At 38.4% G+C, this 25,910-nt stretch overlaps 1 protein-coding gene across 1 annotated transcript; it reads left to right on the top strand.

Annotated features, from left to right (window-relative positions):
• The first annotated feature begins 438 nt into the window (after positions 1–438).
• Positions 439–24,417, top strand: myo5c (myosin VC). Its single transcript, XM_007235142.3, has 41 exons — positions 439–782; positions 1,100–1,210; positions 3,564–3,732; positions 3,964–4,108; positions 4,318–4,474; positions 4,625–4,768; positions 5,132–5,213; positions 5,426–5,533; positions 5,641–5,747; positions 6,106–6,371; positions 6,608–6,689; positions 6,814–6,954; positions 7,198–7,320; positions 7,406–7,489; positions 7,584–7,709; positions 8,327–8,424; positions 8,515–8,601; positions 9,101–9,212; positions 10,134–10,345; positions 11,068–11,233; positions 11,389–11,535; positions 12,644–12,808; positions 12,898–12,991; positions 13,107–13,170; positions 13,538–13,718; positions 14,643–14,736; positions 15,561–15,624; positions 15,743–15,823; positions 15,919–16,099; positions 17,214–17,307; positions 17,406–17,469; positions 17,585–17,753; positions 17,877–17,961; positions 18,057–18,155; positions 20,097–20,251; positions 20,448–20,537; positions 20,657–20,807; positions 22,149–22,446; positions 22,844–23,018; positions 23,203–23,283; positions 23,418–24,417. The coding sequence occupies exons 1-41, from the start codon at positions 756–758 to the stop codon at positions 23,568–23,570; spliced, it is 5,232 nt and encodes a 1,743-aa protein (XP_007235204.2). The 5' UTR covers positions 439–755; the 3' UTR covers positions 23,571–24,417.
• Positions 24,418–25,910: the final 1,493 nt, after the last annotated feature.

Below are 25,910 nucleotides of genomic sequence, written 5' to 3'. Positions count from 1 at the left end.
AAGAAACCAAGTGGCTCAAGCAGCTGACAACGAGGCTGGGACTATCCTCTCTAGACTTGTGAGATCCAGGGTTTTAATTGATTTTAATTACTATAAATGTATGTCTGATCTTTTAACTTTTACGGCAGTGTGGTGTTGTGGTGAGGCAGTGTGTTCTGTTGTAGATGATGAGCTCTGCTTTTCACCTCAGTTTTAATGATTTATTGTTATTTATTTATTTATTCATTTACCCATACACGGATGTGATTCTCTGTTTTTAAATAATGATTTTAATGGCTGAAATAGCCTAAAATTGACTTTTAAGATGATATAACACAATTTGGTTATAATAAAGTGTTGTTAAAAGTAAAAAAAAAAGGCTCTCTCTCTCTCTCTCTCTCTCTCTCTCTCTGTGTCCCTCTAGGTTTCTCTCAGTTTCTCTCTCTCTCTCTCTCTCTCTCTCTGTGGTGTTGGAGGAATGCTGTGGAATGCTGTGCTCAGTTGAACACGAGTGAGGATCCTGTTTCTTTTGTTGTCTGAATCCTTGTTTAAATGAACACACCCCTACAGTAAGCAGGACCTGTCACAAGACCTGAGGGCGGAGCGGGAGCGGGAGTCCGGGCGGCGGCGGGGCAGGAGCAGCAGCAGGTGTCCGGGGCAGAGCGAGGGTGACCCAGTTCACAGTCCGCCGGGTGTCGCGGTGTCCGAGAGTAGAGTAGTCCGGCCCGGAGAGAGGCGCTGAGGGAGCGGGTGGCGGGCGGACAGGCGGACGGCACATGGCGCTGCAGGAGCTCTACACTAAAGTACGCGGAAAACGAAACACCTGTAAAACTCCCTCCAGTAGAGTCACCTTAATATTTACCACAGGATTTACACTGTCTACTTTCAGAGAACACAGTTTACACGCTGAAAACTTTCTGTTGTGTTTGTTTCCCATAACAACCTTCACAGAAGTGAGGTTAGCATATGGTGTAAACTCTCAGGTGAACCTCCGTCTGTCTCTCACTGTTCGTTAGGTAGTTCGAGGCTCGAGCTGAGGGGTCTCGGTGTGTAAAGTTAATGCCTGAGGGCAGCAGTGTGTGTAATAATTGACTGACTGAGCTCCTCTCGCTGGTTTCAGTATAACAGAGTGTGGATTCCGGACTCAGAGCAGGTGTGGAAATCAGCGGAGATCCTCAAAGACTTCAGTCCAGGAGATCCAACTCTACACCTGCAGCTCGAGGATGGGACTGTAAGTACCTGAAGACCAGGCTCTTGCTGAAAAAATTGACAAAAAGTATACACAGAATACCATTACAGGTGCTAACATAAGTAGCCAAAACATTAGCACCACTTACAGGGAAAAATAATAGAATAGAGCTTATTGATTAGCTTTTGAAAAGTTCACTAAAAGCCATTCAAGGTGAATACTTTATAAGGCAGATTGATGTGCAAATCTGTCATCTGAGCAAGAGGTGCCTACTATAACATATAAAACATAATCTGGTTTGTTTAACACTTTTTTTGTTCACTAAATAATTCCATATGTTTAATGGGGAAAACTGTATTATTGATAGGACTGACAGGGCTGAGAAACTTGGGCTTGGAGGAGTACAGGTTCCATGTGGCATCCTGCACCACATTTGACCACAGATGTTACAGCGGAGACTGTAGATCCTGCAAACTCGAACATGGTGTTCCAGCATGTTCCATACATGTTCCATACATGTTTGAATGGCAATAAATATGGCAACAGCGCAGGCAAAGGAAGTGCTGCAATCTGGTGGAGACATTAATGAGAAACCCATGCTGTGTGTGGGCGAGCATTATCCTGCTGAAAAATGCCAATTGGAAGCCCTGCCATAAGATGCAGCACATATGGCCGCAGGATATCCTGCACATATCGCTTAGTTGTTAACCTTGCATTATTTCTAGGGTGACCGGCAGTCATATGGGTTGGCTCCCCAGATTATCGCACCAGCAGTTAGGGCAGTGCGTTGCTTCACAGCAAAGATTCTCAAATACGATTGTCAGTAGACAATTACAATTTGGATTTGTGTCCTGAGCTATACATTATAACTATAACTATAGCCAGGAACCAATCAGTCATAACATACTACTACTTTACTACTGACAGGTAAAGTAAAAAACACTTTAATGGCAATTATCTACTGTGGTATCTGTTTTGTGACATACATATTAGGCAGCAAGTGAACAGTGAGTTTTTGCAAAATATTGTGTCATTGCAATCAAGAAAAATAGACAAGCTTAAGGATCTGAGTCTCTTGATAGCTGCCAAATTGTGATGATGAGATTACTAGGTCAGAACCCAGCCCAAAAAAGGGTGGACTTATGGGGTGTTCCTAGTGTGCATTTACCAGTTACTACAAAAAATGTGTAAGAATAAAAGATAACCAGTGAACCAGCATCATGGGCACATAAGGCTCATCGATGTGATCCGTGGACTGTCCAACTCACAGAATGTAAAGCATCTGCTGGTGTTTAATGTCTTGGTGCCAAACACCACAAGATACCTCCATATACTTTATGGAGTCCATGTTTTTAATGGTCTTATCTTTTGTGGCCACACCAATGCGACCTAATCAGTAGAAGGGTTATGGTGCTTATATTGTGACTGATCAGTGTACATATTTAGTTTTCTGGTAAAAATGTTGTTTTAAACTGTTCTAAAAGAAAAAAAAATGTAGCTCGAAAACAACAACTTTACAGAAGAAGAAAAAAACACTGTTCAATAGAAGTTATTAAATGTATTTGTGGAACATTTCTGTTGATCCATTCATGATTATACAGTGTGAAGGACAATTATTAAGTCATATATATTAATTATATCAGTCAGGAAAACCGTCAAAACAAAGATGCAGTGTTTTTATTAGACACCAACTATTTGCAAAATTACACACTATATGCACACTAATGCTTTCTACTTCACAATGAAAAACAGTCACATTTGATACCAGCCCATATGCCTCTATAACACAGTAACAAGATGCTTACAGTATAAAGTGAAGTAACTTTGTTAATAAAGTTTTCCAGCTCTGTTCTTGTAGACTGGACTGTGTGTACAGCACAGTTCTGTGTGTTCACTGCTTTATCACACCTGAGTCATATTGTTAGCTAATGATCAATCTGACTCAGGTGTGCTGGAGCAAAAAAACTAACAAAAAAAACACATGATATGCATTAAAGGGGAGGGAAAGGGGGTTTAAGACTGCAGCTGAGCAAATGTATTAGACTCATGCAATGTATTAGATTAGATTTAGAAGCATGACTATACACATAGAGTGTGCTTAATAATGTTTGAGACAAAGACATTTTTAATATGGCCCTAATGTTTTAGTTGTATTTTCTGTACTTGTTTTCGTTAAGTATTCTTTTTGGTAATCCCAGGGCTGACCTGATGTTTCTAATTGTTTAATTTTAATTGACTTTTACTGGCACAGCTCTTGTTCTTATGTTGAACAATGACAAACACAGACTCCAAAGGTGTTTGAAAGGGCAAGTTTGCTGTTTGCTGAGTCAGTGAATACTACAAAAAGTGTGCTTGTCGTGTGTTTATTGTTTAAAGAAAATACTGCATATTGCAGGTCCTGCAGTACCCTGTGGAGGGGCCTGGACAGTTACCCCACCTTCGTAACCCAGACATCCTGGTGGGAGAGAATGACTTGACAGCTCTTAGCTACCTGCATGAGCCTGCAGTTCTGCATAACCTGCGTGTCAGATTTGTGGACTCTAGGATCATCTACACATACTGCGGTGAGGATGTGCAAATAAATGCTGCTAGGTAGCAGCATGATATGTGGGTGATGTACTACAGAAATAAATGAAGCGAAATCTTTGAAGTTACTAGTCTAAGTAAGATAATGTAATATGCTTGTATTCGCCTCTGGATATGTGATGGATTGCTGCCACGTCGTTATCTAACCATGCTTTGAGGAAGCATGTTGTAATTCCTCTTTTTCTGCTTCTGATTTCTGTGTATTGTAGGCATTATCCTGGTGGCTGTTAACCCATATAAACAGCTCCCCATTTATGGAGATGGAGTCATCCATGCTTATTCTGGCCAGAATATGGGAGACCTAGATCCCCATATATTTGCAGTGGCAGAAGAAGCTTACAAGCAGATGGCAAGGTCAGCATTTTCAGTTATTACAGCAAAGAAGCTATAGTGTGCTATAAATAAGCAGTCGAGCAATTGTAGCATGAAATGACACATTAATGGTTTAGTTGGACGAAAGAATTCTGTTTTCAGTTGTTATTTGTTGAAAGCTCCTAAAATAAAGCTAAAAAAAAAGCTAAAATAAAGCTTTAAAGTTTTTGAATTTGAACATGTTTGTCCAGAAACAACCAGAACCAGTCTATCATAGTGAGTGGGGAGTCCGGAGCAGGGAAGACTGTGTCCGCTCGCTATGCTATGAGGTACTTCGCGATGGTTAGCAAATCTAGCAGCAACAAACGAGTGGAGGACAAGGTTTTGGCATCAAACCCTATTACTGAGGTATTGCTGATTACCTACAGCATTCATTGTGTACTGTTATATGAAGAGATTTAACAGATTGCATAGAAGTTGGCTTTAAAAGCTGTACATTTTATTATGTGTCAAAAAGTGTTTGGTAAGACAGTACATAATCTGCTGTGTATTTGGAAGGCTATAGGCAATGCAAAGACTACAAGGAATGACAACAGCAGCCGATTTGGGAAGTACACTGAAATCAGCTTTGATAGAAGGTACCAGATCATCGGCGCAAATATGAGGACATACCTTCTAGAAAAGTCCAGAGTTGTTTTTCAGGTAGAGAACTTTTTATGATAATGATTGTATGTTTCTAATGCAGAGGCTTCAAAATGACAAGACACCACACTGTACACCACAGTGGGCTCATTGTTTTATCTTGACACATTTAGGGACAGTTTCCCAGACAGGGGTTAAGCCAAATTGTAGACTATATTTCCGTTCAGTAGAAAATCTACATTCAAAATGATGTGCAGTCCAAGACTGTTTAATCCCAGTCTAGAAAACTGCCCCAGTGTTTTTCTTTAATTGTGCTTACACTGTGTCTATGTGAAGATTGTTACTGCCAGCATATTTAATTACATTAGACAAAATATGCCAACCATGATTTTTCTCATTAGCTAATTTTTCTGCTCCTGTTAGTCTGAGAATGAGAGAAACTATCACGTCTTCTACCAGATGTGTGCATGTGCAGACCAGCCAGAGTTTAAGAGCTTGAGACTGTGTGAGTATATTCTGTTTCTTCTATATGATTTATACAGTATGTCGAATATTTAAATACTAGTAATGGAAACAAAGTAGCAGAAAGGTGCAACCAAGGTGCTAACCATCCCAATGAGTTGTTAGGAATAAAATAGATATGATAATAAATAATTATTAAGTACTGATAAGGTGTTTTGACTGGGGCCATAATCTCTTCTTTCTCTAAACCTATAGTGAGTGCAGACAAGTTTAATTACACCTGCATGGGAGGCGACACAGAGATTCAAGGAGTGGATGACTGTGCCGACATGGCTGAAACCCGTCGAACTTTCAGTCTGCTGGGTAAGACTTTTACACTCAATAAATCACAAAGCGCAACAACAAAAAATAACAGAAATTATGTACTGTTGCCAATGGTCATAAGTGGTGATGTCCTGTTCTTGTTGTAGGACTGAAGGAGGACTTTCAGAGTGATGTGTTTAAGATGTTGGCAGGGATTCTGCACTTAGGAAATGTTGTGATCAAAGCAGTTGGCTCAGACCAGTCGTCCATCAGTGTAAGATACATTTCAGCTGTGTGATTTAAGTAGCCCTTCATGATTGCATGGCACATAATGTAGTGTTTATAAACAATTGCTGCACTGCATAAATTAATTAGTTGATCGGTTGACTTGTTAACATTTACATTTCTATCAGAGATCCTAGGAAAATATCAGCACTTCATTTTTTCTCCATTTAAGAACCTTTCATGACAAGTGTACCAATGGTATCTATGAAAAACAAGCCTTTCCAGTCAAGCATTTTTAGCAAAGGTTAACAATGTTATGTAGTTTTCTTTTTCACACCTAATACACAGTAATGAAAATGGCCATTTATCCAAATGTTCACATATGATCTTCTCTCGTTTTTCTTCAGTCTTCTGACTCTCATCTGGTGGTGTTCTGTGATCTGCTGGGTGTCAGAGGAGAAGAGATGAGTCGCTGGCTGTGTCATCGTCGCATTGTCCTAGCATCTGAGACAGTGGTCAAACCTCAGCCAAAGGAGCGTGCCATCAACGCCCGTGATGCTCTAGCCAAGCACCTCTATGCCTATCTCTTCGACTGTGTCATCCTCAGGATCAACCAGGCACTGCGTGTGCCTGGCAAACAACACTCATTCATTGGCGTATTGGATATATATGGGTAAATGATGCAGCATACTGCTAATGTTTAGAGGTTGTGCTTATGTGTATGCATTTTAAAATTTTTATTATTTTAGTTCATTATTAAAAAAAAAAAACAAACAGGTCTTATTTCCAAAAAGAAAAAAATAACACTTCTTTGACCTTAATTAATAAACATAACACCTTAAGTAAAAAAAAAAAACTTAAATAACTGCTGTCCTTGTTTAACTCTTCTGTCTTTTTGTAATCTCATAGATTTGAGACATTTGATGTGAACAGCTTTGAGCAGTTTTGCATCAACTACGCCAATGAGAAGTTGCAACAGCAGTTTAACTTGGTATGTTAATCACCTCTTTCTGTATTTACACTCCACTTCTCTTTCCTCTTTGAAGTAATGGACTTCAGTGGAAAGCTGATATGGCCGCAGCTTTTTGACCTAGTTTACGACTGTCTTGTGTTAGCATGTTTTTAAACTAGAGCAAGAGGAGTACATGAAGGAGGACATCCCATGGACACTAATCGACTTCTATGACAACCAACCAGTCATTGATCTGATTGAGGCTAAGATGGGCATCCTGGACTTGCTGGATGAGGAGTGTCTGGTAAGAAAAAGAAACTAAAATAACTAAAACAACAACATTAAAAACATTAACTCATTAAGAACTTGATGGTAGCAACACATCTCAATAAATGTTGGTACACACTGGTACAATGCCTGTGCAGCTTTTTTTTTGTTACCAACAGTCTTTTACAAACATTTTACACAGTGTCCCAACTTTTTTGTTTTATTCATTTATTTAGTATAGCTGATTTGGTTAATTGGTCAATAATGTTCTGTGTCACAGTTTCCTCAGGGGACTGATAAGAACTGGCTTCAGAAGCTCTATAATTATCTGGGCTCAAAACCTCATTTTGAGAAACCTCGTCTGTCCAATGAGGCGTTTGTAATCCAGCACTTTGCAGACAAGGTAAAAAACATGATAATTTATATGTGCTAATTGTAAGACAGATAGTACAGTGAATGGGATAAATAACCACTTTCCATTCCCACAGGTACAATATCAGTGCAGAGGTTTCTTAGAGAAGAACAGAGATACCCTGTATGAAGAGCTGGTGGACGTAATGCGAGCTAGCAAGGTTTGCTAACAGCAGATATTGTTAATTTAGAATGATACATTTACCTTTTTTTGCTTGCAAGTTTTAGAAGATGTTTAAAATTTGCGGTTGTTAGTTTCCTCTCTTGACAGATTTCTTCACTGAAGAGGAGAATAATGCTGTTACCAAGGTGAAAGTAAAAGCAGCGCGTCCTGGAGTCAAACCAGCCAATAAGCAGCTTCGGAGCACAGTGGGAGACAAGGTGCATAAAGAGGCTTTGAATGTGGCTGATTTAACAAGAACAGCTCAGTTGTAGGGAGAAAAGCACCTGGAATCTGTGTCTATGACTACCAAGTCAGTTTGTAATACGTAACACCCTTGCTGGAGTGCTGGTGCATTAACTTTAACTCTATCTAATAGAGGGCAGTTTCCTGGGGGCACATTCCCTGACAATTAATAAGCCTAGAAGGAAAAAAAGAGTGTATAACTAGTCCTTGTCCCTTGGGTCGTTTTCTGGTCACGGAGTAAGCCTAGTCCTTGACTACACAGCATTTTAAGAGAAAAAAAAAAAAAAAAAAAAAAAAAAAATATATATATATATATATATATATATATATATATATATATATATATATATATATATATACTCAAATTCTAGGCTTTATCATTGTCCTAGGCCCCATAGGTTTCCCAGGAAGTGATTAGGTCTATGTCTAATCTTAAAATTTATTTTAAGATTAAGAAATGAATAATAAAACCAAGGTTCTCTAAGCTAAACCAACATTCGATCATGTTCGGTTGTTTAGATTAAATCCTCCCACTTTGTCAATGTTCTCAGTGATAGAAACTTTTCACGTTTTGTGTTTGTCTTCTTGACAGTTCCGCAGTTCTCTGTATCTGTTAATGGAGACGCTAAATGCCACCACACCCCATTATGTCCGCTGCATTAAACCCAATGAAGAGAAGCTGCCGTTTGAGTGAGTGATCCTAAGTGAGCTGTAATGTTAAATGTCTTTTAGTATTTTTCTTATCTCACGTCATGTCTCTGTGTGTGTGTGTTTGCTCAGGTATGACTCAAAGCGTGTGGTACAGCAGTTGCGGGCGTGTGGTGTCCTAGAGACTGTACACATTAGTGCTCAGAGCTACCCATCCAGGTAACCCATGGGTCAGTCACAGTGTAAACACTGCTTTCTATATTTCACTGCTGTCTTTCTCTAATTAATGTATACATAGTGCTTTAATTATGTGATTACATTATACAATTATAGGTCTGTGGTCATAAAAATAAATGTTTATGTACATCATGATACTCTCTAAAAAAAGAACCTTTTTTTCATTTTGATGAACCCATTGCAAAACTACTATTCTTTTATTATAATGTTTAAAGTTTATGTTTTCATAGGTATACATAAATAAAGTTTACCTGAAATGGTAGTGTAATTAGCTTAGCAGATAACAACAGTGCCTTCCACAGGGCAGACTTGGGTTAATTTCATATCCAGAAACTACCAGCACACTATACCAATAAAAGTCCTTGAACAAGACACCTAACTCTACTTTTTTATTAATTTAACCTGTTAATCATAATTAAATTGTAAGTCATTTGTAAGGTACTCTAAATAAATGTTTTGAGTAACTGAAACTGCTTTGCAGGTGGACGTATATAGAGTTCTACAGCCGCTACAGTATTCTGATGAGTCAGGCGGAGCTCAGAGCAGGGGACAAGAAGCAGATTTGTAGAACAGTGCTGCAGAGACTCATCCATGTAAGCCACTATCTAAACTACTACACTTATCCTAAAATTATCATGCCAGATGTTATGAGACAAGTATCTTGTCCCACAACGATCTCACTGACAATTCTGGCCAGACACTGCTGGTCACTAGGGCTGCAACTAATGATTATTTTGGTAGTCGATTAACCTGATGCTTATTTTTTCGATTAGTCGATCAGTGATCGATTAATTAAATATGTAATATATACATTTAATATGTAATCTGTTGTGATTGGGCACTTTTGGAGTTTCAGAGTTGAGTGTAACCTGTGTGAGCATTTACTCATCTCCAATTTTGTTTTTGTTTCACTTTGTTTAATGCGGTACTGTTACAAATTAACAATTGGTTGATAATGAAATTTAAATAATCGACATTGTCGATTATATCGACTAATCGTTGCAGCCCTACTAGTCACCATCATTACCACCCTCTGCACTGTCCACTGTTTGTGGTAATGGCCTTTATGACATATTTATGGTTTATGATTTACACTGTGGGTCAAGGAATAATAAATGCACACACAACTTTGGAAATGCAATGGCTCATCAATCAGGCAACAACTGTCAGGCCTCCCTAAAACTTGTCATGAACATGCTGTCCAGTGTTCAAACTCACTAACAAGATAACACCTCACAAAGTATACAGGTAAGCATGTTCATTACATTTCCGATGACTTTTGAAATGTCAGTGTAATTCTTTTATGTTATTCCTTTTTTTCTTGCTGTGGAGGCTCAAAAGAACTCAACATAATGTACAGTGTTCTATGTTATAAAAAATCTAAATGCAAACTGATTAGTCCACATTCTTAATACATAAAGAATAATGTCCGATCTAATAACCTCATTATTAATAGATAAAACCAAGAAAAAACATCTGCACTTATCTGATTGTGATGTTTTTACCTCTAACAGGACTCTAACCAGTATAAGTTTGGGCGAACCAAGATATTCTTCCGGGCTGGACAGGTGGCGTACCTGGAGAAGCTGCGCTTGGACCGTCTGCGGACCGCATGTATTATAATTCAAAAGCATCTGCGGGGCTGGAGCCAGAGACGCAGATACCTGCGCCTGCGACAAGCTGCCATCATCATCCAGGAGTACATCCGTGGCAAGAGGCAGATCAAGTAAGCGTCTATACAGCAATATGTATGGTTGTATATTCTATTCAAATTTATTTGAATTGTATGGGCCCAAATACAGGCATTTAATGCTTAAGGGGATAATTATGTCATAAAGTATCATGAAATCATATAAGGAATCTAGTAAATCAATGAGCTTTCCTTACTTTAGACTTGTCAAATTCTATAAGCTTTAGATAATTGTAAGCTACATTAGCCTAGTACATATTGTTGCTGTCCAATAAAAAAACAAATATCTCCATTTGTGTGCATTTTTAGTTTACTACATAATTTAAACACACAAACTGTCCCTTACACTATGTCAAAATGTATTGATAAATGGACCAAAATAAATTCCTCATAATGACCTGAAATGAACTCTTTTTACATTGACTTTCATTAAAGTAATTTTTATCTCTCTCCTGTAAAGATGCCATTTTGGAAAAACTTGTTTTTAATTGGACAGCAGCGATATACTAATAACCAATGCAACTATCCTACTAAAGTAAACCAAACATGTCCTGGCTAATTTACCACATGTGAGGTGTCTTGTATTGTAGACAAACCCTGATTCTCACTAACTACACTAACTAGGGAATGTCTGCATGTGGCACATTTATTGCTAGTGATGTACTAAAGGGTTTTAAGTCTATAGCATCACCTCTTGACTTCCAGAGCTTGTTCAGAGTTTGTAGCAGGTGTAATCTATGTGTGATTTTTATTTTCAGACGCACTGTGACAGCAGCAGCATTGAAGCAGGGATGGGCAGCAGTGGTTATCCAGAGACACTGTCGTGGTTATCTTGTACGACGGCTTTACCAGCTTCTTCGGGTTGCTGCTATCACTATCCAGGCTTATGTCAGGGGGTGGATGGCCCGCAAACGCTACAAAAAGGCAAAGATTTGTTGTTTATATTGTTTTTGTTATTTTATTGTTATTCAATTGTGAGTAAGAGTGAGCCAGGATAGGATTCTAGATGCATTTAGTAGGCAGATATTTTCTGGATGTGAATGTTTGTATACATGAGTGTGTGTTTCCCACTGTTGTAGATGATGGAGGAGCACAAAGCTCTGGTCTTACAGAAGTACGCTCGGGCCTGGCTGGTGCGACGTCGTTTCCAGACCATGCGTAGACTCGTGCTGAATGTACAGCTCTCGTATAGAGTCCAACAGCTGCGCAAGAAAATAGAGGAGCAGGTGAGGTTTGCATTTACAAGCAATACATTTTAAATTCATTCATATTCATGGTGAATAATAATTCATCTCATATGGTGTTATATGTGTGCTGCAGAAAACAACATTAGATATAGCAATTGTGAGGTGTTGTCTGCATGTGATGGTATTGTACTGGTATTGTTCTATTGTAGCTGTGCGAGCTGTGCAACTATATCTGGACCCCTTTGGGGGTTGCATTCACGGCTGGGATTTTTGATACAGACAGAAAAACTTTTTTTAAAACCTTTTTCTTAATCCGGACAAATAACCTAATGTTATTTTCACACATTGTATTTATTTAACAGCCAACATGAGTAATCTCATTCTTTCTCTATACTGTCACCATGAGAGGATACCAATTTTTTTGGATCTTGTTGGAACAAACAAACAATGAGCATGCTTGTGGCATTTTTTTTAAAAACAAACTTGTGCTTAACCTATAAATCTTTTTCCCATACGCATATTGCTGAATGCAGTTCTCTGGCTTTTCTGGTAAAATGACTGATGGTATCACCTGTTGTTGAAAAAATGCATTCCAGACCTGCCAACCTTGAGTACAAATCATATAAGTGCCAGTAACGGATGGCTCACTACGTAACTTGCTGGTTTAGCGTCCTTGCTAACCAGCCAGCGCAACATGTTTACCTCGCTGTGTGTGCTCTCCATATTTTCGTGCGGCAGGGCATCGTCATGTGTTTTTTTTCTTTGCTTTCCCCATCTGGCACGTTTATGTGCATTTCATGCAAAGTAGCAAAAATACTCTGTAGTACTGAGACATTACATTTGTGTCTTCTTGGTGTCAATTTTATGGCAGAATTATTGAACATATACACTGAAGTACAGTAAATGATAATCTATTTTTTAGCACATTTTAATATGCTTTTCTGTGACTTCTCTATGTGCATTTGTTAAGTTCCATTAGCAGATCACTTGATTCTGATATGATTGGTCTAATTTGGTGAGACGCAGATTAGGTGACCATCAGCATATTAGGAAGTGGTCTTAATGTTTTTCAACATTGCATCTGGTATTGGTGTATTTTTAACAGATTGACTTACCACAGAAATGTAAAGCCTATTTTTCTTTTCAGAATAAAGAGAACCGTGGACTTGTAGAGAGACTGACCAGTCTTGCCAACACCCATGCTCAGTCACTGGACAGAATTCAGGCTCTGGAGGCGGAGCTTAGCAAATCAACCAAGGAGAAGGCATCTGTAGAGGAGAGAGAGAAGAAGAACAAAGAGGATACCAGTCAAGTAAGGCAATAACCTCATAGGTGTATGAAGTTTACTTTACCATGTTAATAACACTTAATCCAGCACATGTGTACATTTCACTCTGTAAGGTGATTACTCAGCTTCAGGGAGAGAGGGATAAGGCCCGACAGGAGAATCAGGCTCTCCAGCAGAAACTCAAAGACTCCATTCAGCAGATGACAGGTTATCGTTTATCTGGTTTCGTCAATTGTTATTTATGTCGCATTATATAATGACAATTATAGTACTGTGTTAAAAAACTGTCAGAAAATCAAAATAAAATGTGTTTTATTTGCAGATAATTTTGATGGGCTCAAGAAAAAGCTTGTGGAGGACCTTGAGCGAGAAGAGAGGCTGCGAAAGTAAGCCTTTGAACTTTACCTTTAACATATCAACTCTTTTTTTTTTGTTTATTAGTTTGTTTCAGTGTCAAGACACAGTCTCTAAGGCCCTGTTTACAGCTGATCACTAGGGAGGAAATATGCAGATTTTGTACTGGGAGGAGTTTTTGTTGTCAAATGTGTCTTGGAGAGATTAATGGATTTACACTACTATAATGTGGAATCTCAAAACACCTTGTGAAGAGTAATCAGATTTGTGTGTCTTGGGTGTGTTTACACTTGTATTCTTATGTGGCATGGAGTCGGATATAAACACAGATATAAACAGATGCTCAAGATGTTAATGGTTGTTAATGGTAATGTTTTTGTATCTGATGTGGATTGGCAGGGTGGCAGAGCACAGCGGTGAGCTGCAGAGGGAGGACTTGGAGAAAGAGATTTTAGCACTAAAGGAGGAAAATCGCAGAATGAGGGAGGAGAAGCTTCAGCTGCAGACTCAGGCCAGTGAGGACACACAAATCAACAAAGAGCTACAGGAGCAGCTCAGTCAGCTTACCAAACATGTCAAGGTATACTGAATAGGTTTCTGCCAGTGACTCAAAGCAAATATATAATGCCTTCAGAGGGGTCTGCGTCCTGCCTAAGAGGTCAAATAATGCATCTGAAAGTGATGGTTCAAAACTGCAATTATTAGGCTCAAGTACGCACTGCTGAAACTTTATTATTTCTTTTTCAGTCTTATTCATGTTCTTTAATAAAAATAATACATTGAAAAAAGTGCAAAGAATCATAGAATGTCAAAACGTAGGCAAATGATTGCAGACTTTCCTGCTATTCGAAAGGTCGACACGTTTATCCGATCTCCTAAACAATCAGGTATACTGCAAAATTGTTCATTTGCATAACATGCAAAACCTATTTTTGGTACAAAAAAAAAAAAATGTTTTCTCTAATTCTAACCAAAGTGGAATCAAAATGTCTCACCAGCCCAAAAATATTTTGCTTAGATCCCAGTGTCTGAAACCCTGTTTGTTTGGTTTGATTTCAATAAAACTTGATACACTCTTATGGAATGCGACTGCAGACCATCCTACCAACTTTGGCGCACATAGGTTACTACGAAGTGCTATAAATACATGACAAAAAATAATTATTGTAAATGAGCATTATACAAAGATCAAATTATTAATCTAGGTAAGAGTACAAATCAAGAGTAGCCTGCTATTTTTTAATTTGGCTAATGTCAGCTCACAAGATCCAGTAGACCTAAGAAAGTGTTAAATAAACCAAAAAACGAATAATAAAGTATTCTTTAATATTAGTATTCTGAAAATAGTTTTTTTTAATTATTTGTTATTTATGTAGGTATTTATGTAACAAACTAAGCATTTTTTAATTGTGGTGCAACTTTATATTTATGTAAAACATCTTTAGGTAGTTAATGATCTTTTGCCATATTGCCCCCTCTTAGCTGTGTATTTGTGTGGGTTTAGGTAATACCAGAGTTACGTAAGGAGATTAACATCCTCCAAACAGAGAAAGATGAAGCAAACAGAAAAAAGAAGGAGCACATTCAGCAGACCAGAGGTACAGTCTGTTACATACAAGTATACAGTTAGTGATATTAGAGATATATATACAATGTAATTGTATATCTTATGTAGTCTATATATATATTAATATCTGTGGGCACCATTTCTAATGAATGCATTCTGTTACTGACACAGATGTGCAGATGCACACACACAAGCTTGTCTAGTGCTGCCAATTCTCCAAAACTTCATAACCCATAAAATGTAATAACCCATACCAAAAGTACTGAATGAAACACCATCATTCCAGAGGAAACAGTTCCACTGCTCCAAAGCTATGAGGGCTTTATGCTCTTCTATGCTACGCTTGGCATTAGGCCTTGTGCTAATGTAGATACATGATTATCTGCTCCAGATAATCCTATTCTATTGACAGTAATTTTCTATAGGGAATAAACTGTGTGGCCATTTGCAAATCTTTGTAAACAATGAGTGCAAATTAAAGTAGCTGAATGCATTCATTAGAATTCTTATCCACAAACAGTGTACATAAATCCCAAAATTAGTTTTTCATGCTTTTCATGTTAAAATGTCTAAATTACACATAAAATAACCAATAACCAGTAAAAAATACATTCCAGATATGTAAGTATGACATGATTCACATGGTATATAGGTTAAACTATAGCTGACATTTTGCTATTTTATCTGATGCCTGTTAAATACTGTATTTTTCGCACTAATAAGGCGCACTAAAGTTTTTTGGGAAACTTAAAGGATTTTAAATGCATCTTATACTGCAAAAATATGGTACTGAACAGCCAAAATGTATTTGTATTATGAAGCAATAAATGAGAACTATCTGTGTTTTTTTCTCAGAGAAAATGAATTTGATTACGAGACAGCTTCTGGGTGAGACGAAAGAAGAGGAGCTTATTCTCAGGTTTGCTACTGTCTGCTTTTTTAATGTTTTAAATGAGAATAACTAAGTCATGCTGTCCAACAAAAAAATTTAACATAATACTCTTGTGAATTCACTGATTTTGGTTTGATTGTTTTAGGATGAAAAAAGAGGCTGCAGAGAATTCTGAAAATGAAGGAGATCTTTTGTTTGCTTTTGATGGGCTGCAGACTGCCACCAGGTTCAAAACACTTACATTAACCTTTGCCATGCATTTTGTGTAACTTTGAGCTTTCAGCCCATGTCACTCTCTGCCTCCTTTCCTTTCTGCTACAGAGTGGTGGAGACCCAGTTGAAGGAACAAAGGGAAAGCTATGAAAGTCAAATGGAAGCACTGGTTTTTAAGAATGATCACCTGGCCAGGGAGAACCAGCAGCTACAAGCCCTCTTTCAGGAAAAGAGTGACGTCAACCAAAGCATAGGACAGGAAGTGGCCCGCCTTACTGCAGAGAACATGGTAAAGTATAATATCACCTTTCCTTACACCTTGGCTTTGAACCCAGTTTATCTTAATACATACACTGACTTATCATGGCACATGAACTAGTCAACAAGTAAAGATTTCTAGCCAGATGCTAGCTCTGCTCTCTGTACACAGTTAAAGTGTTAAAGTCATATTCCCTATACACACATGACACTGTGGATTGTGAAATGTTAAATGCCCCACAACTTCAGGAATGTAATGTCCCCTCCATCTAGCACCCACTGTCAGGCCTCACTGAAAATTATATTGCTTTGCCATGAGCACACTAGCCAGTATTTAACATCACTTTAAAATATAAGATAGCACCTCATAACTGATACAGGTGTGAGTGTTCCCAAGCTGTCCCCTGAGGTAACACTACATACTGCTTTCCTGTGATGTTTGGCATGTCACACCATAGCCTGTGTCTGTCTTGTGTTTTTTAGTTATTTTAATCCTTCCTGTACTTGTCCTGCTTTTCAGTCTGTTTTGTGTTCCTCCCCATGTGCTCTACAATGTTTTTTTAAGGCCATAAATTTGTTTTTTTCCATGCTTGTTAACTGTTTTGTATACTTAGTTTTATGTTCTCAGTTTAGATTTCCCAGCTTGTTTCTCAGTCTGGAGTCTTGTTTTATTAGTTTGCCATTATTTCTTCCGCATTTGTTTTCTGTTTTGCTTTGGTTTACTTGTTTAATAAATCTTACCTGTGTTTATGTCCAGCTCTAATTCGTTTGTGACAGAATGTTATTATCTACAGATTACTATAATATGCAGGTTGTCATACAGTTTTTTATACAGTTTAGATTTGCTCTGTTGCTAACACACCATCTGTCCAGTGAAAGTGCAGCACAGTACTGTTCTTGTTTGTATTATTGGTGGAATAGTACAAAATGTGCTGGTAACATGATGTCTTTCCCCACACATTTAATCTTATCAGCAGTCACCTGTTGAGAAGTTGAGCTTTTAATTTGTAAAATAAAATGAAAAAAATGCTTTAATTAAGTATTTATTAACCAATAAAAAAATTCTCTGGTCAAAACTGCATATGAACAAGAACTTTTTAAGATCTCATTGAAGCTGACAGACAGTGTGAATGTGCTGTGTGCAGGTGATCCCAGACCTGAAGCAGCAGGTTGCAGAGTCACAGCGACACAGACAAGAGCTGGAGACTCAACTAAAAGAACAAAACACTGAGATGACTGGTGAGCTCTTCAGTAATAATGAATTGCTGTCAAGTTTAACAACTATTTAAACCCTGATTTCCTTCATAAACATTTTTTCTCTCATATTTATTTGTCAGAAAAAATACTGAAGGTGTCCTCTGAGCTTCAGAACAAACTTGAGAAGGAACGCTCCCAAAGACAGTAAATATGCGTCCAATATACACCACAACAAAGATACTGTTTTTAAAATATACTGTATAACTGATTGGGCTGATTGTGTGTGCTTACATGTTGGTGTATGGATTTCTACCCACAGGCTTTTAGAGGAGAGGAATAGAGAGAGCACCATTGAGAGAGAGGAGATACAGGGAAGGTTGGAGGAGCTGGAGGAAGAGATGGAGCAGCTAAAGAGACTTCATCAGACGGAAAATGAAACAAAGAACAAACTCAGACAGGAGACTTCCCGCCTTACTGCTGAGAACATGGTAAATATGCAATATGCAATGTAATACAGGTTAACATACAGTGTAATATGTCAACAAATAATGTACAACAATAAAAAATGAACGTCCGATTAGTTAAATATCTGTACTTTCTTTTGTTTCCAGGACTTTGAGGAACAGATAGATATGAAGGACAGGACCATAAAGAGACTGCAGGACCAAATCAAAGCTCTTCAGGCACCTGTGAAAGGTAGAGTGTGTGTGCAGCTGTGTGTGATCTGCAGTACTGGGTTTAGATGTAGGAAAGCCTGTCTACTTTTTTTCTGTGTTTGATCTTTCCTACAGTCAATCAGAAAGCTGCACAGGTCCTTCCTAAAGAATACCTCGGCATGCTGGAGTATAAGAAGGAAGATGAAGACAAGCTTGTGCGCATGTTAATACGAGGTAATTTCTCTTTATTACCTCAATGATGAAGGCATTCAACCATAATCATTATACAGACTTATACAGTTAACAATCTATAAAATTAGCAATGTATAAAACTTTTAGCTTTAACAAAAGGCAGGTGAAGTGGGAATGGGCACCACTGGACAGTTTTTTTTGTTATTAGTTGATGAACTAATACCCAAAAGTCATAACATTTAAATATGACAGATTGTTTTCAATATAAAAAGAAGTTAAAAAGTGTACATTTTTAGATAAAATGCAATTCATAGTTTGGACACTAAAAGACCTTGTAGGCGAAGTGATGCAAATTTTTTTTTTAGAAGTGTTGCATGCATTTGTATTTAGCCCCCCCTGAGTCAATACCTTGTAAGAGCACCTTTCGCTACAGTCTTTTGGGTATGTCTCTACCAGCTTTTCACATCTATTTGCTAAAATGTCTGCCCTTTTCGTTTTCAAACGAATAGCTTGTCCTGGTGGAAGATGATCCTCCACTCCAGTCTCAAGTCTTTTGCAGTGTGTTAACAGGTTTTCCTCCAGGATTGCCCTGCATTTACTCAGATCTGTTGAGATTATTGTCGGCAGTGTTATCAGATTTGTGTATCTGGACAACACAAATCTATCTGCATGGGTTGCTGTTGTTACAACACACCATCAATAACTTTGTAGGAATGCTGTTCAATTCCCACACTCTGTCACTTACAGTCATATGAAAAAGTTTGGGCACCCCTATTAATCTTAATCATTTTTAGTTCTAAATATTTGGGTGTTTACAACAGCCATTTCAGTTTGATATATCTAATAACTGATGGACACAGTAATATTTCAGGATTAAAATGAGGTTTATTGTACTAACAGAAATTGTGCAATATGCATTTGACCTGTACAAAAGTATGGGCACCCTTATCATTTTATTGATTTGAATACTCCTAACTACTTTTTACTGACTTACTGAAGCACAAAATTGAGCTTTGAACTTCATAACTAAGTGTATCCAATCATGAGAAAAGGTATTTAAGGTGGCCAATTGCAAGTTGTTCTCCTATTTGAATCTCCTCTGAAGAGTGGCATCATGGGCTCATCAAAACAACTCTCAAATGATCCAAAAACAAAGATTGTTCAACATAGTTGTTCAGGGGAAGGATACAAAATGTTGTCTCAGAGATTTAACCTGTCAGTTTCCACTGTGAGGAACATAGTAAGGAAATGGAAGACCACAGGGACAGTTCTTGTTAAGCCCAGAAGTGGCAGGCCAAGCAAAATATCAGAAAGGCAGAGAAGAAGAATGGTGAGAACAGTCAAGGACAATCCACAGACCACCTCCAAAGAGCTGCAGCATCATCTTGTTGCAGATGGTGTCACTGTGCATTGGTCAACAATACAGCGCACTTTGCACAAGGAGAAGCTGTATGGGAGAGTGATGCGAAAGAAGCCATTTCTGCAAATGGCAGAAAAGAAGCCAGGTATGTAAAAGCACACCTCAGGCGACTCTGTTTGTGGCGTGCTTGCAGAAATGGCTTCTTTCGCATCAAATTTTGGTTTAATGCATATTGCACATTTTCTGTTAGTACAGTAAACCTCATTTCAATCCTGAAATATTACTGTGTTCATCAGTTATTAGATATATCAAACTGAAATGGCTGTTGTAAAGACCCAAATATTTAGTACTAAAAAAGTTTAAGATTAATAGGGGTGCCCAAACTTTTTCATATGACTGTATTTATGATCAAATCAGAGGATTTGACATGTTGTTTGCAAGTGATGCAACAGACACTTTCTGACAGATTTGAGTGGCTAGGGCATGCAGACTAAGACACAGCTGTACAAATTGTTTTTGGTCCGAGTTGGTTTGAAAAGAACAAATAAATAAACAGAAATTCTCTCTTTCACTCTCTCACACACACACACACACACACACTTACGAGTCTGTGTGTTCTGCAGAGCTAAAGCCGAGGGGTGTGGTGGTGAATATGATCCCTGGGCTGGCTGCCAATCTCCTCTTTATGTGCGTGCGGCATTCTGATTACCTCAATGATGGAAACAAGCTCAAATCCCTAATGCACGCCATCATCACTGCTATTAAACAGGTCATCACGGTAAGAAACCCTGACTGCTCATTACAAAAAAAAGTTCAGCAAGAATTACACAGCTTTCATCTTACCCAAAAGAAAGACTGTCAATAAAAACATGTTTGTTGTTAAGTTGTTCAGTATAAGACAGATTGTAGTGGTGATGATGATGATGATATTGATGATGATGAAGATAATAACTGCTTAGTCTTTCTATTTTCAGGATCATCAGGAGAACTTTGAGATTTTGTCTTTCTGGCTTTCCAACACATACTACCTGCTCAACTGCTTCAAACAGTACAGCGGAGAGGAAGTAAGTCTTTTCCACCAAATCCTATTACCCCCAACCCTTCATTAACTTCTTATCATGCCTTAGTAAGCCCTTAGAAAGCTTTGTGAAGAGATTAAGCAGTAGTATTTTTGTCTTAATAGGAGTTTATGAAGCACAACACACCTCGGCAGAACAAGAACTGCCTGCAGAACTTTGACCTGTCAGAGCACAGACAGATCCTCAGTGATCTCGCCATCCGCATCTATCACCAGTTCATAAACATCATGGAGGATACCCTCTTCCCTATGATTGGTAGGTACAAAAACAGTTTCTATCTATGCAGAATTCAGTTTTCCTGCTACACCCACAATTCATTAAAACCTAAGTTGTAGAATTTGGCTGTTTTGAATTAATCATGGGTGTAATGTCATAAACAAGAACATGTTTACATGCCTACTTGCATGTTTACCCACTTATTCACACTGAAGTAACAGTAATGTTGTTACTATAGTTGTGTTGGAAATTTTAAGTACTCTCATCATGCACATGAATGTTATATTGGGCTTTCAATCATTTCTTTGATTAAAGCAGAAAAAGAGTGAATATAAATATTTTAATTGTATATTTTAATCTTTAGTTGTTTGGAGGATTAAAGATAAGGCATTTTGTCAAAAAAAACTTCACCAACTGTTAAGCATGGTAGTGGAAGCAAAGTGATTTGGGGTGTTTTTGTTGCTTGTGTAACATGGTACATTGGAGAGAGTGTGTGGAATAATGAAGCAACAAAACTGCCTCAGAATTCTTCTAAATAACCTCAAACTATCAGTAGGATAATTGAAGGTTGTTTGTTGAGTTGTTTTGGCCACATCCCGTGTCTTAATGTACTTACGTCACATGTACAGCCTCTAAAAGAGGATTCTGGCTCAGTTGCTGGTGGAGCACTGGAGACTTCAGAAGGGGAAACTCAGACCTCAGTAGCTACTTCAATCATAGTAAAACCAAAAAAACAAGGAGTGAAGTTTCTAACCGAGTATGCTCTCTCTCTCTCTCTGACTGAACATAACCTGGAATCGGATTCATCCACTCTGTAAGGAAACCGCATCACACCCGCCCAGTTTAAAACGATTCTTTCGCACGCTCAGTGCAATTACCTATTCTCACCAGAGAGGGGCCCTAAATCCCAAAACTTACGAACACCAGCTTTAATAATGCATGTCCCACACTTGAAAAAAGAAAAAGTATAAAGAAACACTGAATGTCCAATACTGCCATTTAATGATATTTGTCATTCTTGAGTGAACACAGTAAATTTCTGACTGCAAATGTTCAGTACATACAGTTTGTAAAAACATGGGAGGATATGCAGTTTTACTGTCCAGATTATACATTGCTGTCATCTTTTATATGTATTAGTCCTAAATGCACAATATATACATAAAGGGCTTTGTTCATGAAGTAGACATAAGGATGGTTTAAACAAGTTAAATACTATTACTATGTAGTACTAATAATATTCCTGTTTATTGCAGGTACAACAGACATATTTGCATAGCTTTACAGTTCCAAAAAAAAAATCTGACAAAATGTGCACATTGTGTATAAATGTACATTCATATTGTGAGCTTGTTTGTGTTGTATTTTGTGTGGCTGCAGTCCCTGCAATGCTGGAGCATGAGAGTCTACAGGGAATCTCTAGCATGAAGCCCACAGGTTTCCGTAAGCGCTCCAACAGCTTGCTGGAGGAAGGGCGCAGTGAGGGTCAGGCCTACAGTGTCTCCTCTATCCTGCAGCTGATGAACTCCTTCCACAACGCCATGGCACAGCAGGGCATGGAGCTGCAGCTGCAGGGACAGGCCATTCGCCAGCTCTTCTACCTGATAGGAGCCACCTCACTCAACAGCATCCTCCTCCGCAAAGACCTCTGCTCCTGTCGCAAGGGCATGCAGATCAGGTCAGTGGCTTTAGGGGTGAAGTGGTACATTTCTTTAACTAAACAGAAACCTAGTGGGAGAAAACATATGCCACATGACTTCAGGAGTTGATTGTTCCATTCATCTGACACCCACTATTAGCCTTGCTCACAAGATAACAAATCACAATTTAGGTGTGGCATTCCCAAGCTTTTCCCTAATGTAACTCATGTAATTAATTCCCTAATGTTCCCTAATGTAATTCATGGTCAGTTTACATGCTGCTTTCCCATGACTTTTGACATTTCAGTGTATACAGGATTAAAAACGTTTAGCGTATTCATGCAGATTTTATTCCCCAACATTTATCATTTATATTCTTTATATACTTTTTCTCTCTCTCTCTCTCTCTCTCTCTCTCTCTCTCTCTCTCCACAGGTGTAATATCAGTTATCTGGAGGAATGGTTGAGGGAGAAGGGTTTGCAGGGCTGCAGTGCCATGGAGACTCTGGGACCTCTGTCTCAGGCAGCCTGGCTTCTGCAGGTGAATAAAACTACAGATGAGGATGCAGCAGAGATTCGGCAGCAATGCCGCGAGCTTTCAGCTGTGCAGGTACAGCACATCTATCCACAACCTCCCCAGTGATTGTGTAAAATAGGGCTAGAACACACTGAAGTGGAGATATAATTTAATTGAAATCACTGATGTTACAGGTTTTTAACTTATTTAAGCATGTGTACATTTCCTGCCTTATCTCACTGCTCTTAAGTAGTTTTCTCCAACTGTTTATTTTTAGATTGTGAAGATCCTCAACTCATACACGCCTATTGATGATTTTGAAAAGCGAGTCGCACCTTCGTTCGTGCGTAAAGTTCAGGTAGGCTTTCAACCATCAGACACGATGTAAAAATGAAGCATGTGATAGAAGATGTTTTAGTGTGGAGGCTAGGATGGTATTTTCTTTCATTATTATATTATATTATATTAATTTCTTTTGGGATTGTTTACCAGGGACTGTTGCAGGAGCGTGAGGGCTCAAATCAGCTGATGATGGATGCACAGTATCGATTCCAGGTCACTTTTCCTTTTTGCCCATCCACACAAGCCCTGGAGCTGCTGCAGGTGCCCAGCAGCCTTCACCTGGGCTTTCTCACCCGCATATGACCTCTGACCCTGACAACTGACTTTTTAGCTTCAAGCCCTTAAATCACAACGAGAATCAGTGTGCTATTAGGATTATACAAAATGTATTTTTAAAACAGATGACTTACAATTTTTTAATCTGTGTCAAAAAATGTTTGAGTGATTTTTTTGCCTACACTTTAAAATGCTTTTATGTATAAAAAAAAAATTGTATATAAAGGAGATAAAACTCATTTCTACAGTAAAAATAAAGCAAAGTAATTTTCATTTTTATTGAGATACAGTATTTTATGTAAACTTATTGCCATGATCAAACATTCTTTTTTGAACTAGACTATATTGAAGCATTTGGTAAAATACTGCACTATTTTGTTTTATAACAATGCCATAAATTATGTTGCACAGTGTGTGTTATAAATCGGTTGTTACCACTGATCTGTTTGAATTCCATTTTAACCCTTTGCCATAGATGATGTAATTTATTAACATTTATTATATCCTCTAATGGCTCTTAATGATCAGACAACAGACTTACTGTATGGTAGGCAGTAACCTTATCTGTCTGTCTCTCTATCCATCCAAACACCCAACCATCCAAACCCACTCACCCATCTACCCACCCACTCATTCATTCATCCATCCACGCTATAAAACCCAATAGTTCTATAAAACCAGCAAATCAAACTGTTATCAAATGACAGTCCAATTCTTTCTGTGCTATTAATGACATAAGTATTAAGTGATATTTCTGTAGCAGTTTGGAGTAATGGAGGTCAAACCTAGGAAAAGTGTATATTCAGTTTTGCATAGCCCAGATTTTAAGTTCTATAAAACCAATAAATCAAACTGTTATCAAATGACACCAATACACCCTTGAAGATGCCTTTCTATACTATGAATGACTCAAGTATTAAATTATATTACTGTAGAATTTTGTAGTAATGGGAGGTCAACATTTTTAAGTCCTATAAAACCAAAAAATCACACTGTTATCAAATGGCACTGTTAAATTGTTTAAAAAGCCTTTCTATTCTATCAATGACATAAGCATTGATATTACTATACCATTTAGGAGTAATGGAAAGTCAAACCTAGGAAAACTGTAAGGGCTGGGGTCCGGCCGAGGGCTTCTTCGACTGCCAGGGGGAGGTCTCGAGCCCCTAATCAGACCTGATCCACTCCACCTGGGTCTGCCCCCAAACTCTGAGATTCAGTTCCTCGAGCTGGATCTTTGAAGCTCATCGGAGTGAATCTATGCCGGATTTTCCTCTGAGCTCCGTCTCGCTTTTCCTCCCTGCTCTGTCCAGGGCGGTTGCCCTTTTCCTGCCTGTGCTTGGAGTAAGACTGGACAAAGCCGGCTTTCTCCTCCCCTCTCGTTTTTCCCCTATCCCTTCCTCTGGAGTCTGTGGGAGTCAGGGCTGAGCGTCTCTCTGCTCTGCTCCCCCCTCCCTCGCGCTCACTCTCTCTATCCAGCCAGAAAGTGAGTTTGTGTGTTTGTTTACCTTTTTGTTTTTCGACCCGGTTCCTCCTTTTCCCCGCTGGAACCACAGCCCAGTCCACAACCACCTTATACACTCCCCGTTCAGTTCTGAGAAGCCGTTTTTGTTTTGTTTTGTCTCTTGCGCTCGGCGAGATTTATTTTGAGCCCCTTCTCAGGTCTCAACGTTTTCGGGTTTTTGTTAACCACCTGTGTTGAGGGGTTCCTGTTGAGTTTACCTGCTTTGTAGTCTGCTGCTCTGCACTTGGGTTCTACAATCTGGGCTGGAGAGCTACTGCTCCCCACATTACAAAAAGTTTAACCCAGATTTTGGAGTCCTGTAAAACCAACAAATCAAAATGTTATCCAAATAGCATATTAAAGAATTTAAAACAGCCTTTCTATACTACAGCTTTGGAACAAATTAGAGATGACTTAATCTTTGATTTTACCGAATTGAAAACCTCTGGAATATAATTAAGGGGAGGGATGGATGATCACAAGCCACAAACCAAGCTGAACTACTTGAATTTTTGCACCAGTAGTGGCATAGGTATCCAAAAGACTGGTGAAGGAGAACATTGATTTCTGAACTCTTAAAACTTTGAATTTGAACTTGTTTTCTTTGCATAATTTGAGGTCTGATAGCTCTTTTTTTGTTATTTCAGCCATTTCATATTTTCTGCAAGCAAATGCTCTAAATTACAATATTTTTATTTGGAATTTGGGAGAAATGTTGTCCTTAGTTTTTAGAATAAAACAACATATACCTATAAATAGCAGAATCAGATAAACTGATTCAGAAACTTAAGTGATCTCTTCATTTTTTTTCCAGATCTGCATTAATGAGAGAGTTCTATAAAACCAAAATAAATCACACTCTT

The sequence above is a fragment of the Astyanax mexicanus genome, chromosome 2, assembly GCF_023375975.1.
Source record: "Astyanax mexicanus isolate ESR-SI-001 chromosome 2, AstMex3_surface, whole genome shotgun sequence".
NCBI lineage: Eukaryota > Metazoa > Chordata > Actinopteri > Characiformes > Acestrorhamphidae > Astyanax > Astyanax mexicanus.
Note: the sequence above shows the minus strand (reverse complement) of the source record. Positions and strands in the feature narration are given on the sequence as shown.

What these genes read in the sequence shown, in the direction of transcription:
- myo5c (XM_007235142.3), top strand. Translation starts at nt 756, where the DNA reads ATGGCGCTGCAGGAGCTCTACACTAAA. An exon ending in TGCAACAGCAGTTTAACTTG is followed by an intron (nt 6,690 to 6,813) that starts GTATGTTAATCA and finishes GTCTTGTGTTAG; the next exon opens with CATGTTTTTAAACTAGAGCA. An exon ending in GGGCTGCAGACTGCCACCAG is followed by an intron (nt 15,824 to 15,918) that starts GTTCAAAACACT and finishes TTTCTGCTACAG; the next exon opens with AGTGGTGGAGACCCAGTTGA.